Source organism: Echeneis naucrates, chromosome 13, assembly GCF_900963305.1.
Source record: "Echeneis naucrates chromosome 13, fEcheNa1.1, whole genome shotgun sequence".
NCBI classification, from domain to species: domain Eukaryota; kingdom Metazoa; phylum Chordata; class Actinopteri; order Carangiformes; family Echeneidae; genus Echeneis; species Echeneis naucrates.
Window position 1 is genome coordinate 17,433,071 of NC_042523.1, and position 16,975 is coordinate 17,450,045.

The 16,975-nt window shown below is 39.6% G+C and overlaps 2 protein-coding genes across 2 annotated transcripts; one reads left to right on the forward strand and one right to left on the reverse strand.

The window, feature by feature from the left end:
• Positions 1 to 1,298: 1,298 nt before the first annotated feature.
• alkbh8 (alkB homolog 8, tRNA methyltransferase) lies at positions 1,299 to 10,304 on the reverse strand. Its single transcript, XM_029517498.1, has 12 exons — positions 10,164 to 10,304; positions 9,379 to 9,512; positions 9,203 to 9,303; positions 8,901 to 9,032; positions 8,472 to 8,567; positions 7,999 to 8,103; positions 7,581 to 7,651; positions 5,221 to 5,327; positions 4,891 to 5,042; positions 4,152 to 4,432; positions 2,457 to 2,606; positions 1,299 to 2,278 (listed from the first exon to the last, which is right to left on the reverse strand). Exons 1-12 carry the CDS (start codon positions 10,299 to 10,301, stop codon positions 1,529 to 1,531), a joined length of 2,217 nt encoding a protein of 738 aa, XP_029373358.1. The 5' UTR covers positions 10,302 to 10,304; the 3' UTR covers positions 1,299 to 1,528.
• A 5,087-nt stretch (positions 10,305 to 15,391) lies between these two features.
• sln (sarcolipin) lies at positions 15,392 to 16,577 on the forward strand. Its single transcript, XM_029518042.1, has 2 exons — positions 15,392 to 15,600; positions 16,071 to 16,577. Exon 2 carries the CDS (start codon positions 16,175 to 16,177, stop codon positions 16,268 to 16,270), a length of 96 nt encoding a protein of 31 aa, XP_029373902.1. The 5' UTR covers positions 15,392 to 15,600; positions 16,071 to 16,174; the 3' UTR covers positions 16,271 to 16,577.
• The last annotated feature ends 398 nt before the right edge of the window (positions 16,578 to 16,975 follow it).

Sequence of the window (16,975 nt, forward strand, 5' to 3'; positions counted from 1 at the left end):
AGGGCCTCTTTAGCTGAAGGTATGTTTGAGCTATAAACATGTCTGTAGCAGAATCACATCAGTGTATTGTATAATGACAATAAAGCTACTTTCCTTTCCTGTATTTCCTCAGGCATTTTTTTTATACTTAAGTAATTTATTAAGCTTATTTTTACTTAAATCATATTTTTGACGAAGCTACTTTTACTTGTATTGGAGTAATATTTGACAATGAGTATCTGTACTTTTACTCAAATAGTAAAGTTATGTACTATGTCCACTTCTGTATTTATGTATTTATTTCAGCTTACATTTTCCTTATTGGATATAACCTATTCTCACAGTGTTAGATCTCACCCTGGGTTTCTTGTCCTTTCAACACAGTGGATTAGTGACATTCACATGTCACTAATCCACTGGGGAAATTATTGATATAAATTATTTAAATTTAAATCTCCATTGACTGAGCTGAGCATGTTACCGTCCATAAAGTTGCAGCAAGTCCAATTAATGGCTTATACCTGGGGGAGGGACACCTTCACACTTTAATTATCTCCCCAAACGTCAGGCTCAACAACATGTCCACATCAACACTACTCTCACACGGCCAATAGTGTGTAGGATACAACAATAGACATCTCTTATTTGCACTCACACATGAATGTCTGCCTGAATTCAATCAATAAAACAGTCAATAGCAACCCCAACAATACACGTGTGTGTTGGGGGGCGGGGGGTGCAGGTCACAGAGGATTGAGGAGCCACTGACCTGTTCCCAAATAGGCACAGAGGGATCATAACAAATCACTGTGCCCTGCTCAGCCCGCATCAATACTTCATTATTCCACACTTCATTCTGTCTTGGCAGCCATGTAGTAAAACATGTAAACAGGATTAAGGCAGGGGTGTGTAAATCCAATAAAGCATGGTGAAGTCAGAGTTCAATGTTATTACCACATGCAAATTAACAAATTAACATGCAAGTGATCACTCATCAACAAGTCCGAGTTAATCTCAGTAAAATGTGGTGGTTGCCTCGCGGAATAAGGGCTCTGGGTTCGATTCCCAGATGAGGGAGGGCTTCGATGCTTTCTCCCACAGTACAAAGGCATTCAGGCTAATTGGTTATTCTATGGGAATGGTTGTTATTTTACATGCCAGCCTGTCCAAAGTGTATTCACCATCAACTGGGATTGGCACCAGCAACCACTTTTCACAGCTGTACTGGATATTCAACATTTGACAGGTGGCAAGTTGGAACATTGTCAGCAAATGAGAGCACACTTCATGTGCTGAAAAAGGAAACATGTTGTCAAAAGTCATGTATATAAATTTACTTTAATTGGAGAAATTGTTGACTGACTACTTAACATGCAAAAAAAGAAAATGCAGATATTTTAAAACTCATTAAATTTATTTTGGCAACACTTTCCCATTGGAGCATTTAAACAAATTACAAGAATCCATTTTCATAGTGAACTTTTATCATCTGACAACATGAATTTACAGCAAAATAATTCTAAATAATGTGTCAGTGAGTTCTTTCACCTCAGTCCTTCTCTAATATAACACACCAGTTTCCCTGGTCATGGTAGCTTCTGCATACTCTGACTCCAGCCACCTGACCACACAGCTGCTCCAGCTCTCCCTGCTGGAACACATGGTAGTAACGATGGAAGACAGGCACTTGGCCATTCTCAGGCTTGGCCTTCAGAATCGTGTTGGATGTCTTTGTAGTGTCATGGCTTGGCATGGACTTAAAATGTGGGCCATGAGTGGCATCACTGGTGTCAAGATCTGAGCCACAGGACATGCTTGGACTGGAGCCAGGGTTACAGTCTATTCTAGTTTTGGAACTCATACGACAGGGTGAACAAGAGTTTCCTGATGTCTTTTTGTCCTTTTTCGTGTTCTCTCCTGAGTCTTCCTCTCCTTGTTTTTTTCCCTCTTTCAAATGCCAGGGAACCAAAAGATCCTGGGTGTTAAAGGCTGTGCGGTTGGTGTGCACACTAAGTTTGCTATTGGTCCCTTTGCTAATATGTTGCATGCTGTCAACAGCCCTGCATTTGTCTTCTAAATGTTCACTGGTGTGGATTTGGGATTTCCCATGAGGCTCTTGTAGGTCATCTGATGTGTTGTTGATTGGGCTGAGGTTCTGACGATGCTCTTTGATCTGCTCTTTAAGGTATTTAGACCTCTGTTTGTTATATTCTTGTTCAAAAGCCCAAACGTAGATGAGTGCTTGACCTTTAGGCCTCAAAATCCTTGTCAGCTCTCTTACTGCTGCCAACCTCCGTTCCTACAGCACATAAACAAAAACAACCAAATGTCAAGAGATGCAAATGCTAGATCTGACTGAGATTGGGTGTTATAGCTTTTTAAAAAATCTGAGACAACATTTTTTGTCCTGTGACAGGGGTGATTGAATCAGTATTGGTTCCAGAGATGGAAAAGGAATCTCCTGAATGGCTACATACCGGTGTGGAAAAGTGGTGTATGACCGCTATGGAGATACATGCATCACAGGAGGCCGTTCGCAGTGGGACGCTGAGCGCATCAGATACAAACGCCTGGAAACCTCGCTCTACGCAGATTTGGACAAGAGCATTACTACGGTCACAGCCAACCTGAAGAGGCAAAACAAACACACACACAGTATCACAAAATTATCACACTACCGCAGAAACCAGCTGTCATTTTTTTCTTCAGTCTTTCAGATGAGGGTAAAAGTACAGAGACAGAAAAGGAAGCGATGAATAAAGAAGAAAGGGCTAAAATAGAGAAAAGAAATTAAGCAAATAGAAAAATGTACAAAATAGGGAAGCCGAGAAGAAATGTAAACAGAAGTGAAGAAAGGAGCAAGCAGCAGTTATTATATCTTTCAACACATTTTGTTCCAACCACTTCAATCAGGCTTCACAAGTTGCAACTACTTTTCCCAACGCAAATAGAGGTGATGAGAGCCTGTGAGACATACTACAGACATGCACAAGAAGACAAAACTCTGTTAGTGATGTGCAAACATGAAAAAGGTCAAGCCCTTTTCATTTCAGTTAACACAGGGAAGGTTAACAACGTTAATCTTCAATAAGAGAGGGAATGAGTGGGAGACAGAGAGGACAAACATAAGGGAAACTAAGTGCAGAGGGAAATAAATTTGAGGGAGAAAAACAGACAGACAACCCAGAAGACTCGGCTTGGAGAGTTTATGTGCAGCCTGATCACAGTGTTCTCAGTAATGATTTATCACGGTAACATTCAGAGTCAAGATAAGCTGCTTACACGCACCTCCAAATCCCAAACATGAATATCCAAGTGAGTATAAGTAAGCAGAAATGGGATATTACCATGAAAACTGAGCTGATGCAAATAAACAACCAAAATTAGAACAATTACCACAGCAACAATTATTCTTCCTTAGTACATTTGGTAGCTCATTTAATTTTGCTGAGTCTTTTTCACTGTAAGATTAAAGTAAACAATATGCTAAGGCACCAACCATGTTACTAGTCTAGTCTGTGCTAATGTCTAATGCAACGCCCAGAACAAGACTGAGAAATCAACTCAGCTACTTCTTTTCATTTTACATTTAGGAGCAAGCTAAGCATCGAAGGCTGTAACCTTTGCAATGTCGTTTTCACTGCAACTGATGGTTGTCAGCTAACAAACTGTTGCAGCAGGTAAACACCCCCTAAAACCATCAAACATAATTTTCATATTAGATAAAATAAAAAAGATAGACGGTTCATCATTTGTGTTTCCAACATGCTAAGTTTATTTTTCTTTTGTAAGAGCCAGGCTAGCTGTTGTGTCCCCATTTCTAATCTTTATCCTTGACTAGGATAAACGTTGTGGCTCCATCTCTGTACCTAATGAACAGAGCGCCTTGTCACAACAAATGGCCTTGGTTGGTTTGTGCTTCTGCCACTGTAGAGTGGCAGCAGAGTTGGTCTTCTGCAAATGATTCAGTTGTTTGCTATTTTTACCTGAAATTGTGTGTATGTGATTAGTGACTTCTGCATATAAATGCTATCAAAATGTGTGGCATTTCATAATGATGATATTCCAAATACGGTGACAATCAAAATGGAATTAAAAACTAAATTTCCCTACAGGGTTCACTTAAGCGTTGTAGAATTAAAGACATTTATATAATATATGATGGCACTCACAGTAATCAGCTCTGGGTTGACACCCAAGTATTTCCCATTTCCACAGCCCACATCAGCCAGCACACTGCCAGCAGGGAGCAGGGACAGGAAGTGGCAAACGCTTGGCCAAGGCGAGTGGCGAGTACTGCTGAAGTGGGAGGCGATGGCATTGTACACCCGATGCACATACTCCTCCTCCAGACGGGTTGCGTCGGCATGGCAACAGGGGAGTGAGGGGGGAGATGATGGAGAGGGTGAGAATGCTGAGGCAGCTCCCTGACTGTCACAGGTAGAGGGAAAGGCTGGAAACAGAGAGAGAGAGATTCATCTGAGGTGCAGCTGGAAATTTCCTTACAGTAGTCAGCCACTAAAATAGATTATTAATTTCAACAGTTCCCCAAGAAAAACCTCATCTTCGCTTTTATCGTGTTAGTCAAGCAAAAGAAGCAAACTGGTGACAATACTGTGGCTTCAGAGAAGATGTGGATGGATCACAATTAGTTCATATTATTTAAATGTGTCAAAACTAAAAACCACTATTTAAAAATTAAGTTGCAAAATATGTCACACATTCCTTCACACTGTATGTCTTTAACAATGTTACAATGTAGAAGCAGCTGTCCCACTCTGCAAATACCCTCAGGCAAGCTGCAGTTATTTAGACTTAAGATTGTGTCCGCAAAAATGTTTGTGTAAACAAACTCGACTAATGGTTGCAATGCTATATGTCTGTTTTTGTTTACATTTGCAAGATTCTCACCACAACAACAGGGTTCATGTCTGATCTTGCGGAAAGTGAACGAGGTGCGGGTGCCCCGCTTGCTCAAGGTGAGATTTCTGTTAGTCCCGAGGTCAGAAGCAGGAGAGTGTGGGCTGCAGGCTGGCACCATATCAAACTTCCGAGGAGTAATCCTAAGAAGTTAAGAGACCGTTGTTGTTGTAGTAGTTGGTTAGATACAAATTGACAAATTGTATGTAAGTTGAATAGCAGAAGATCTGAATGAAACCAATCCCTGAACCTGTCACTGGTCCTTTCTACTACTACAACAAAGGAAGAAAAGTGGTACTTATCTAACACTGTCAAGCTCACCCATGGGTCCAGAGGTATCTACTCTCTCCCCTCATCACCAGAAGGCTGCGCCCTGGCAGCACCACAGGAACAAGACGACCATCAGGATGGCGGAATTCCATCACAGTCTGTAATTAAATCACAAAAGCCATGATTTACCACAGCAACTTGATAAAAAGCTGTAAATCACAGAGAGGAAAAGAACTGAATTGTATAGATCATCATGGATGCGCCAATCTGACTTTCTCCAAAAGTACCAATTCTATGATCCCAGCACAGAAAGGAAAGGAATGAATTCATAAAAAATATAAATATAAGCAAATGAATGTGACTATGAGAGAAGCACAGAGTTACATAATGAAGCCAAAAAAAAAAAACCCCAAAAGTAAAAACAACTGTGGATTGGTCACATCTCAGCCACTATCCAATTTCATTTGACATCACCATTCAGCAGACTCAGCAGTGTGTGTTCATATTTAGTGATCTGTAGTTATTATAGCCATCGAACTGCTGATAATAATCACCAAGTCTTCGATTTCCAGTCATAAAGTGTCCAATCAAATTCTCACTCTTGCTCACTTAAATTCACCAGCATGACTTATTTCAGTTTTGCCAATTTTTTCTGTATTTCACTTGTGCTGTTTTTTTGCAGTTGTTTAACTTTAATAAAAATGTACTGATTCTTCATCTCAGTTTGATCCTAATGTTTCCTTACAATGCATAACAGCACGTGCTCTGCAGGGAAATTACTTGTACACAATTTCAAATTGCATCTCTCCAACCACTGACAGCAAGAAAATTGGATTTTGTGAACTAGAGAAGCGTGTTTTTCTGTAAAGCAGGCAGAGACAGAGATACAGATATATGTTTTTGTGTAACTGTGAGTGAGTAACGTACGGGTGAAAACCAGCAAATTATCAGATTCACCCTCCAACCAGAACTGAAATATCTCTCTCTCGCAAAAAGAAACACTAACCCACACACATATACACGGCAGCATTAGCCAATCAATGAAACCAGTAGAAAGTGATTAAATTGAATCTGTTGCTGGTGAACACAAGGTGAATACGTTCAGTAGTATTTTAGTGTTAACTTCTTAGTTGTTAATGGGGAGTCCCGTGTTTCTGTCATAAAATGGCTAAAAAGTGAAACCTTAAAGTGAGCCTTAAACCTGAATTCTACTAAATGTTATCAGGAGGAGATGCCATTGAAAATTGCTCTCACCTGATATATATCCTCATTAAACATTTACCTAACGAGATTATGGTCTCTAGTTTCAAGTCGTTGTCGTCTTCTTCAAAAAAGTAAATTTTTCCAAATTAAAAATAATAATAAACTTAAACTTACCCCCCTAAACATAATTTCTTCTGGTTTCAAAAGAATTGACATGGCAATGGTCAAATAACGAACTAGAGGTTCCAAAATGGCAGATCAAAACCCAATGGGGGACATGGGTCAATGGGACATGTCGTCCTCTTTTGTTTCACTTTTGCAAAAAGTATTTTAAACATAATTTATATTATTATTTTCACCATATTTATAGAAAATTACTTCTCAGTGCTAAAATATTTAATCCCATTGATAGATTTGTGGATCATAAAACCCTTTCTTCATAATATTGCTTTCACCTTTTCCCCTCAGCACCTTATAACATTCATTTTGCCATTTATGCAGCACAAAGCTAGATTGAAGTTCTGGGACGAAGAACACACTGCACTCCCTTGACACATGTATGTCAGTCAAACTGGCTGTGTGACAGATGCTGTGACAGATGCTGATAGATTGTTGCTAAAAGAGCCCCTGCATTTTGAGCAAGCTGGGACAGATGGGTGTTCATCTCCAGCAGGCACTCTGCAGAGACTAATAAACCATTTCAGCACCAGGCCACACCATCCAGTCACACCTAGAACAGTATAGGATTCAACAACACCTAGTGCACTAAAAAATGTATTGCAAGCAGGGTAAGGATGCTTCTAAATAAAATAAAAGGCCACCAGCAGCAAGAGAGGTGTGATAGAATACAAGTGTGTTAGAGAATAATGAAGCAAGCGAGGTGACTAAATGTTCTCAGTGAAAACACACACACACGAACCACATTGGTCAGTGAAGTGACCAGTATCGGGTCGATCAAAACAGAAAGTCTTTGGAAACACTTTTTTTTTTTTTCTGGTAAGTAGTTTTTTAATGCAACAAATAAAATAGTTTGATTAAGTCTTTTTCATATTCCCTGAGTCATGACTTTTCATTTCAAGTACTGATAAATGCACATTGAGTACCACTTGTGGTCATTGGTGACACAAGCTGATAGATTAGTTCTAAGTTTGGGTATATTAACAACTCTCAGACTATCTCAGGCAGCTTCAATATTTCTATGATCTGACCTTTGCCCCCAGGCTCAGTGATATGATGGTCTCCTCAAAGGCAGAGTGCGTGTCCACATGAGGAGGGATTCCTGAAATCATTACAAACACACATGTACGATGAAAATCACAAGAACAAAACCTCATCTTGTGTTTTGGGTTCAGCGGTTTTGAAAGAGGTCACTGGGACCAACTGAACCATTACTTCAAGTTAATGTGTGTGACCTTAGAAGCAAACGCATTGAATAATAACTCCTTTTTTAAAAAACCTTATTCCAGCCTGTAAAAGCTGTATGAAGCAAGGGTGTGTGCTGCCATCTTGTGATTGATATTAGTCATCTCCCATCATGTTGCCTTTTTAATTTGACAAATGTGAATTGTCTTGAGATCTTATATGTGATAAGGTAAAGTCACTGGAAACAGAAGTGGAATGACTCACCCTGCCCAGACTCATACTGGTTCACAGTGAGTTGGTCTGGCATGATGCTGATGAGACCGCTCTTCACACAGCGTTCCAAAACAGGCAGACACTCGTCAGGAAGACCTTAACACACACAAAAAGTAGGTTCTCTGTTAAATCTTTCCAATTTTCCTCTAAGATTATTTTGTTATTACAATGAGAAGCAGCTATAATGTGTCATTTAATGGTCCAGTCATGGAGGAAAATGGAAACACAGTGCACATTTATTATGAAGGGGGAAAATAAAATTCATAACTAATAATAAATAATTACATTTCCAAGCAGAAAAAAAAAATAAATCTAATCATGTCATGTATGCCATAGCAGGGTAACAATCAATATGCATGTTTTTTAACAACTACCACCAGCAACCCATATGAAACATGAAAATATAAATAAAAAAACTTAGAATCTAAGAAAAAACAATATCAGGTTTTAGGGAGTAAAATTACCTGCACGCAATGGTTTGTCCTTATCCACATTGTTGTTGTCGTAGCGAAATTCAAAGCCATAGTGTTTGACTCTTCTATGCTTCAACGATTTTTGGGCTAAATTAAAATGAAGTGAGACACCAGTAGAATAATTTGTAAATCAAGATGGTGCTAACTCAGACATGGTTATGACTCATTCAGACTGAAGGTGCAAAAGTTGACACCTACAAGAAGTTTTCAACATAACTGTACATGCCTGGTTTTAGAGATTATAGCCATGACATCAAATACATAAAATTTTCATGTTCAGTTTGTCCATTAAAACTGACGAACAGAAATTAAGTTCCGCCTTCAAGACAAAGCCTTGTGTTTTTGGAGAATTTTAATAAGTATTTAATTCAGAAATGAGTCGAACACAAACCACAGGAAACACGTGACACACGCCCTCACCAGTGACATCTTCATTAGAAGATAACCAGTCTATAGCAGCGAGCAACACAGCTTCTTCATCTGGAGACACAAACTCTTCCACCAGCACTAATCCCTCTGGTAAAGGAACAGACTTCTCCTCCTCAAAGGTCACTATACACAACACATACAGTAACGATCATACTTCTGGCTGCAAAAAGCTGCTATGCTAATACTTCTCATAAGACGTGCAAGCATGCCAAATCTTCCAAAGTTCTGCATAAATGTGGTTTAACTTTAGTATTGCAGTATTGTGTGCACAGGTCAGTGTTCATGGTAAGTACCTGAGTTAACATAGCTGAGGTAGAGCGTGATACTGTTCTCTTCAGACTGGAGCTTTTGTCCATTAAGCTGGGTGAGGGCTCTCCGAGCACTCTCCACAGACCTGGAAACAAAATGAAACAAAAATGTACTAGAGTGATAAAACAAGTTTGTGATTTGATCGATGCACTAACTGTACCTGTATGTGACAAAGGCGTAAGGCTTGTGTGGGGGCATGAACAGGGATTCCACCTCCTCCGCTTCTGTCAGCACTGACAAAAGCTCCTCTCGACTAACCCCGTTCCCCAAGCCACCGTTGGCCACCACCACGCTCTGCAGAGGAAAGATGGGTAGGTAGATTTTAAACATGAATGAAAGACTATGTCCTAATGAAGCAGTGCAAACATTACAGCTGGAGATCATTTATTAAATCCATCGCAGTGTACCAGCCATCCAACAATCAGCATTAACCTGAGTGAACTAAATGAGTTAGTTTATCTACCGCATCCCATACAGATCGATGAATATCCTAATTTCTAATATTTTACTTGTACCGCTTTTAAGTTTTACCGGTCATGATGCAGGGGAACTATTATTTCATTATCAACGTATTCTTTATTTTTAAACTTTTTTTTCCAGAAATGAATCAACTTATCATTAACATGAAACTTTGCTGACTCCAAATAGTCCAAGACAAATATACTCACATGACATTTTTTCCCTTTTTGTTTACTTTTCACTAAATGTTAGGTCCATGAAATAATTTGAACTTCCGCTTCATCACTAGCACATTGGATAAATTCAAACAGATTTGTATTTGACGTTTCATTAAACCCAACTATAAAAATTCAACCTTTAAATCACATTTCTGCGTATAAAAATGTGTTTAAAGAAGTACAGAAATGCACAGGCAGCTACAGCTTCTGAAACATGTCCTGTTTTGTTTTTCTGTTGTTTATTATTATTATTATTATTATTATTTACCTCGGTCGGGTGCGGTGTCGTGCTGATGCCTTCATGTTTCAGTAACGTGTGACTTGCTTTAATCTGTTTTCGGATAACTTTCTTCTCCTCTTTGCTCCTTTTAAAGGCCTTCACGTTGCGTTCCTCAGTCGGATCCATAGTTCGCCATTTTATTATGTCCGGGTGAAACAAACGCAAGAAAAACCGAGTTCCCACCTACCTTCCTAATGTGCCACGGCATTCTGAATACATCCACGTTTGTATATAAGAGAAATATATGAAAAAAACCAACAGATCAATTACGACTTATTATACTTTTACTCTATTTTGTGTTATGTATATGTTGACAAAAATATTTACTGCAGTCTAGTAATATATACTATTGAAAATAATGTGTAACCCATGTTGCCAGCTGAACAGTGCAGTGTCATACTCTAACGTGATGCACAAAAGGACAAAAATCATCTTTATATTTATCATAAACAGAAAATATATTTCATATATCTCCATGACAAGTTAAAAAACAAAATAATTCATTTCAAATTAATACCCCAAATATATAACGTTACATGAAAGTAGACACACCTAAAAAAAAATAAAAATAAAAAAATAAATAAATGAAAAAATTATAAATGAATCCTTAGTTGCGGCTACTTTGACTAACCATAGTAGAGGAAACACAGGTGAGGAAAATAACATTGACAATGGATGTGCTCCTACAATTCAAATACAATATAAGTCTAGTTTAGACTAATTACATTGCCAAAGGCAGTAACTGTGTTTGGCAATGTAACATGTTGAGTGTCTTTTCAGCTGTTCTGTTCGACATGTTCCCTCTGGTTATGTGTTTTTCCATAATATGTTTAAGGACCACTGAAATAGGGTGATATACTTTTGTTGCTCAGCTGCGTGTGTACTGTGAAATGGGTAATCTATGCTAGTTATTGTCTGTTGTAAAACATTCCTGCTGGGTCATATTCTTCTTCTGTGGTGTGTATCTATAGAATCATGCTTATCTCTTTGTCTAAGCGCTTCACTTTCTTGTTCTAATGTTTAATTCTTTCTGACGACTGCTGTTTTACCCCATGGCTCTGTTATATAGGATCTAAACCCTGATAGTTGATCCATGCCACATGCCTTCCTAATCTCCCAAGAATGGATTATTCTATGGGCTATGCTAACCTGATGCTAAGGGATAAAATGAAAGTCTGCATTGTGGAAACTATTTATAGGCTAGTTCTATTTTCATTCATCATACTCTCCTCAAAAGTCTGCAACTGAGGATAATCTTGTTTCATTACTCACATTGAAAATATTATCACAATTGTCAAGATTGTGTTTTTCCTCTCTATTATGTTCAACAAAACACAAACACAAGAAACAGGTCAGAACCAGATCAGGTTCAAGCACTCGCATTCATGGCATGAGTGTTAAATTGTGTTTGAGTAATACTGCGTATTGTGTTGTTAGTGCAGTACCCACTCTGGCTGCTGGTCTCTGTCTGCTCCGTCCCTCAAAGGAGCCAATTAGTTCAGATCCTGTATATGAATTCCTCTACAGCCGGATTAATGACTTTACAGCCCATTTGTGAAACAGTCTGTATGCGTCTGTATGTGTGTGTCTGTGGCTGTGTGTGTGTGTGTGTGTGTGTGTCTGTGTTTGTGTGTGTGTTTGCGTGTGTGTGTGTCTGTGTATGTGTATGTGTGTGTGTGTGTGTGTGTGTGTGTGTCTGTGTATGTGTGTGCGTGTGTCTGTGTGTGTGCGTATGTGTATGCGTGTGTGTGTGTGTATATGTGTTTGTGTGGATGTGTATGCGTGTGTGTGTATGTGTTTGTGTGTGTGTGTCTGTTTGTGTGTGTGGATGCGTGTGTATGTGTGTGTGTTTGCGTGTGTGTGTGTCTGTGTATGTGTATGTGCGTGTCTGTGTGTGTGTGTCTGTGTATGTGTGTGTGTGCGTGCGCGTGTGTGTGTGTCTGTGTGTGTGCGTGTGTGTATGCGTGTGTGTGTGTGTCTGTGTATGTGTGTCTGTGTGTGTGTGTGTGTGTGTGTGCGTGTGTGTATGCGTGTGTGTGTGTGTCTGTGTATGTGTGTCTGTGTGTGTGTGTGTGTGTGTGTGTGTGTGTGTGTATGTGTGTGCGTGTGTCTGTGTGTGTGCGTATGTGTATGCGTGTGTGTGTGTGTGCTGTGTGTGTCTGTGTATGTGTGTGTGTGTGTCTGTGTGTGTGCGTGTGTGTATGCGTGTGTGTGTCTGTGTGTGTGTCTGTGTGTGCTGTGTAATGAAGCCCTCACCTGTCCTCAGTCATCTCAGTAATCACATCAGCAGGCAGAGCTGCTGGCCAGTGGGAACTCTTCGTTGTCTTAGCAGCACGCTCACTTTAGTCCAAAAAACAACAGCTGGTCAGGAAGGAGAGAACACGGCCGCCCTCACTGACACGAAAACCACTCTCTGCTCCATGTTGTTTTTAATATAGACAAATTTAAACTTCACTCTTTTAAATATTTTGGTTGGCATGCCAGTTTTTGGCGGATACACATTTTTTTCTCAACACTTCCTTCTGCATGATTTTTGACAAGATGAACAAACTATCTGAACACAGTTGATTTAGTTGATGATAGGTGATCCAGCAGCTGATGACAACCATGTGATATCATCAAGAGCTGTACCTTGTGGTATGATTTGTTACTCAAGCGCTGTTTCCAGGGTGAAAGACTAATTTTGAACTTCTAATCACGATAATTATAAATATCCATCTCAAAATTGCTCAACCATTCATGAACCCATGAAGCATGACTGCAAAAACTCAATCCATGTTGCACCATGTGGAAATATCACTTCACGGCTATGAACTGAAGATTACAAAAATATTTCCCTTGCCAATACTCAAGGACAGCGTCACCTCACACATAAGCCAAGCTCTGTAGTGGCAGTATGGCGTTGAGAACCCTCTAAAATTCAAGGCCAGTTGCCAGACGCCAAACTCCTGTTGCTGGCATCTTTGTATTGTAATTGCCTGAGACAGCAGGACAGACGTGCAGATAAAGAAACCAGAACCTACTTTTCAAATCGTGGCTCTGAGCTCTGCTGCTCTCTTGGGTCAGATATCTGGCTGTTATTGGAGAAAGAAAAGAGCCATTAAATGTGTAGAGATGTGGCATCAGCGTGCCAGTGCTATTTATTTATTTATTTATTTATTTATTTATTTATTTATTTTTGGTGTTTTTTTCATGAAGATGAAGCAAGAAACAAGCTGAATTAAATGGTATAGTAAATATTCTCCTAAAGAGATATATATATTGGATTTCCAAAGTCTATTTACAGTTGAAGAGTGGTCTGACAACACAGATGCTCATATGAAATAATTCCTATTTCTTTCATATCTTCCTTCTAGAGACTGACATGTGAATTGATGTTCCCCCATTTGCAGTTTGATGATAAAATGGATTCAGCTCAAAAGTCTAAATATGTCAAAGATTTCCCTATCTTAGGACAACACCTAGAAGAAGCCACAATTTGTCTACTGTATGCACTCTGCTGTAAAAATGAAACAAATGTTTTATTAGTGAGCTTTAGTTGTGTTCATAGGCAGATTTATATTGTAAATCTAAGATAGTGCAAGCGAAAAGCTATTATAAGCTAAACACTTCACTTATTGGCATCACATGCCCCGTTTTATGTCTAAGATCAATTCCTCTTTGCTGAATATTTAATATTGGGTTACAGTGAGCAGCTGATCATCTTAGCTCAGGGGAGCATGATGGTTTGAAAAAGAAACTTTTTTCCTTTTCTTGTTTTGTTTTGTTTTGTTTTTTTGAACGTTAAACAAACAGAGTATAGATATTGCTGAACTTTAAAAGTGCTGGAGTGTATCGGTCTAATGACAGGCTTCTGAAGGGCAAGCTTCTCATCTTTCTTTTCTTAATAGTAAGCTAAGCTAGCACCTCGCTCAAAGCTAGCATCCAGACATCAGAATCATTGCTTATCTGAAGATTCATCATTTGCTTAGTATAGTATGTAAACTGCAGAGAAATGTTATTGATTATCTGTTTATTTGTTTTTTAATTTTGTTTGTTTATTTGTGCTGTATTACATTGTCATTACACTGTCGCTCTCACTGGGTGTAAAAGAGTATGGACACACACACACACGCACACACACACACACCCAGCTGTCTGATTGGGCCGTGATCCACCCTCAGACAGCAATGCCTGCACACCTCGCTCTGCTATATTCATTCAAGCGAGCACTGGATCTCAGTGATAATGGGAATTCGTGGGTGAAATAGCTTTTGATGAGACACTGGCAGAGCTGCGGGGTGATAGAATGGCATCCTTTTTGATCTGTAGTATCCCCTGGGAATGACCTTGGAATCCAGGGATGGAAAGGTACATTGCAGTTGTGGTCATACACACTTTGTCCTGTCACAACCCTTCTGTGGGTTCAAGAGAAAGTGTGTGTCAGGGGGGTTTCACACTTGTTCAGAGATAACACTGTTCTAAACAACTGTCAAGTTAGAGATGAGCTGACAGGGTCCCTGTCAAAACCTTTTGCATAGCACCAGATAAAGGAAAGCAATTTAAAAATGGGTGTGTACACTCACCACAAAGCTATGCAGCTACAAGAAGCAGTAAGTTAGGTCTCCTGTAGCCTATAAAGTATATTTGTCCACGGCCTCCCATCAGCTCGTTTGCACTCCTCTAAAGCCTGATTGTCTGTCATCCCAGTCTCTGACTGTTCTGGTAAATATCAGTCAACGGGATAAACCTTCATAAGAAGCCTAGTGTAGTGCGACAATGTACTGCATTGTGTCATCATACTTTTCTTTGGGTCATACAAGTCCCTGCACTCATAAAGAAGGCATGGAGTGACAGGGCATGATCAACTTTGGCATCAGGTGGTTTAAATCCATATATTATTTGTTTATGTGCATATGTGCTCTTTAGATATTGAAATTTACTGTTACAGTTTCTTATATTCAGCAAACAATAGAAATATATTGTAATGAATAACAGAGATCCAACTAAAATGTGCACTAATGTTTTAGAAATAGCCTGGACTCACTCCCTCTTGCTTGTTTGTGTATGAGAGAGACAGAGAGGGGGAGAGAGAGAAACAGAGAGATGCTTTTTATGGTTTTGGATGGGAAACTCTCCAGTGGGCAAGATTATGGAAAATAACACACTCTCTTGGTTGTTTAGTTGGTGTGTGACATCAGTCTGTGTCTATGTGAACCATGGGCGGTCCGCTGAGAATGGCTACTTTAGGAGTCATGCCCCCTGTGACCAGCCCAAGCTGGACAACAGAAAGACCAGATGCTCGGAGAAGAAGAGCCACAACAGGATACTTTCCAGTGAGAAGACAAAGTACCGAATCAGAGGTCAAGATTTTTTAAAAAGCGGACGAAAACATCTGATTCGGTATCTTCCAGTTCATCCTGAGATCACAGCCTAAAGAGGAAAGGTAACAACTGCCTGACAGGATGTGATTTGGACTCTCACTTTGACTAATGGTGTCATTACTTTTGTAATCATTTCGGTTACCAATACCAATCCAATTTTCTGCAACTTTAATTTGAGGAATGAGCTCGATGCATTTGATCTTTTTGTGGATGAGCTACTTTTACTGAAAGCAATTTCTCTGTCTTCATTGTTTGCATGTAGTGTATTATGGGGTTATGTTTGGGTTATGTCTGTGTGTGTGCGTGTGTGTGTGCGTGTGTGTGTGTGTAAGGGGATATATTGGGTTGGCTCCTTGTTGAGTGATGGCCGCAGTGAACAGATGCAGCAACCCAATTGAGAAGTGACTGATCCCTGTAATCCATGATAACAGAGTCAACATACATACTCATAGGCTTTTACCATTCCTACATCTATTGGCATGTGTTGACTTAAAATGTTGTGTGATTTCTCCCCCCTCTCTGCCCCCGCCAGGTTGTGGATTAAGAAGCCACATCCATCTGCTACGCTTCCACCTTCTTTCCCCTCCTTCAGTAGGTCCCTCTGCTTCTCACCAGGCTACCACCAGTGATACCACCATGGACCGCTCAGCACAGGAGCTGTTCCTCAACTTCATGATCGTCTTAATCACTGTGCTGCTTATGTGGCTGCTGGTGAAAACTTACCAGGACTGAACATGAAGCAAGAAGTAATGAGATCAATGGGAGGCAGAGAGGATGGAGATATGGATGTGGAGGGAAGCCAGCATGATTACTGTAGGACCTTGTCCAGACACAGTGTTTACATCTTTTCATTCTTTTAAACCACACTTACTGGTCTGATCCAGCGCTCTAGTATCTATCTGAGGTCAGAAAATGATTGTCCTGGAACCGAGCTCGTATTCTGAGATGTTGTTTGAATGCAGCCTTGAAATTCTGGCAAGAGCAAGATGATTAAAACAGATTAAAACAGATCATTAAACGGAAAGTGAATAAAAATGACCTTTGAGCGTCTAGTTTTTCACTGTGAAACCACCGTGAAAAGTAATTGCTATAAAACAAGCAATAAAATAAAACAATGCCAATATACCTATTAGTATAACAGTAACCCATGTCACTGTGTCAGTCATAAGACCTTCCATACATTGAACTATTGGTCTGTTTCTGCTAGAGTAATGAATATGTCAAATGTTGACACTGTATTTAGACATGGACACAAAAAAATGTATCATTATGTTTATGTTCACTTTTTGCCACAAAGCAGTCTTTCATTTGTTGACTTCTACCATTTTTTTCACAGCACCAAAACACATTCATTATTCACAATATGAATCCCATATTTTCCTCCTTGCATTTTCCTAAATACTTATGGTCATAGCATGCTTTGAAGCTGCAGCGTGT

Coding starts and splice junctions, on each gene's coding strand:
- sln (XM_029518042.1), top strand. CDS start 16,175: ATGGACCGCTCAGCACAGGAGCTGTTCCTCAACTTCATGATCGTCTTA.
- alkbh8 (XM_029517498.1), bottom strand. CDS start 10,301: ATGGATCCGACTGAGGAACGCAACGTGAAGGCCTTTAAAAGGAGCAAA. Junction 9,513..10,163: donor CGACACCGCACCCGACCGAG/GTAAATAATAAT, acceptor TTTCCTCTGCAG/AGCGTGGTGGTGGCCAACGG. Junction 8,568..8,900: donor TTCTAATGAAGATGTCACTG/GTGAGGGCGTGT, acceptor ATTTTAATTTAG/CCCAAAAATCGTTGAAGCAT.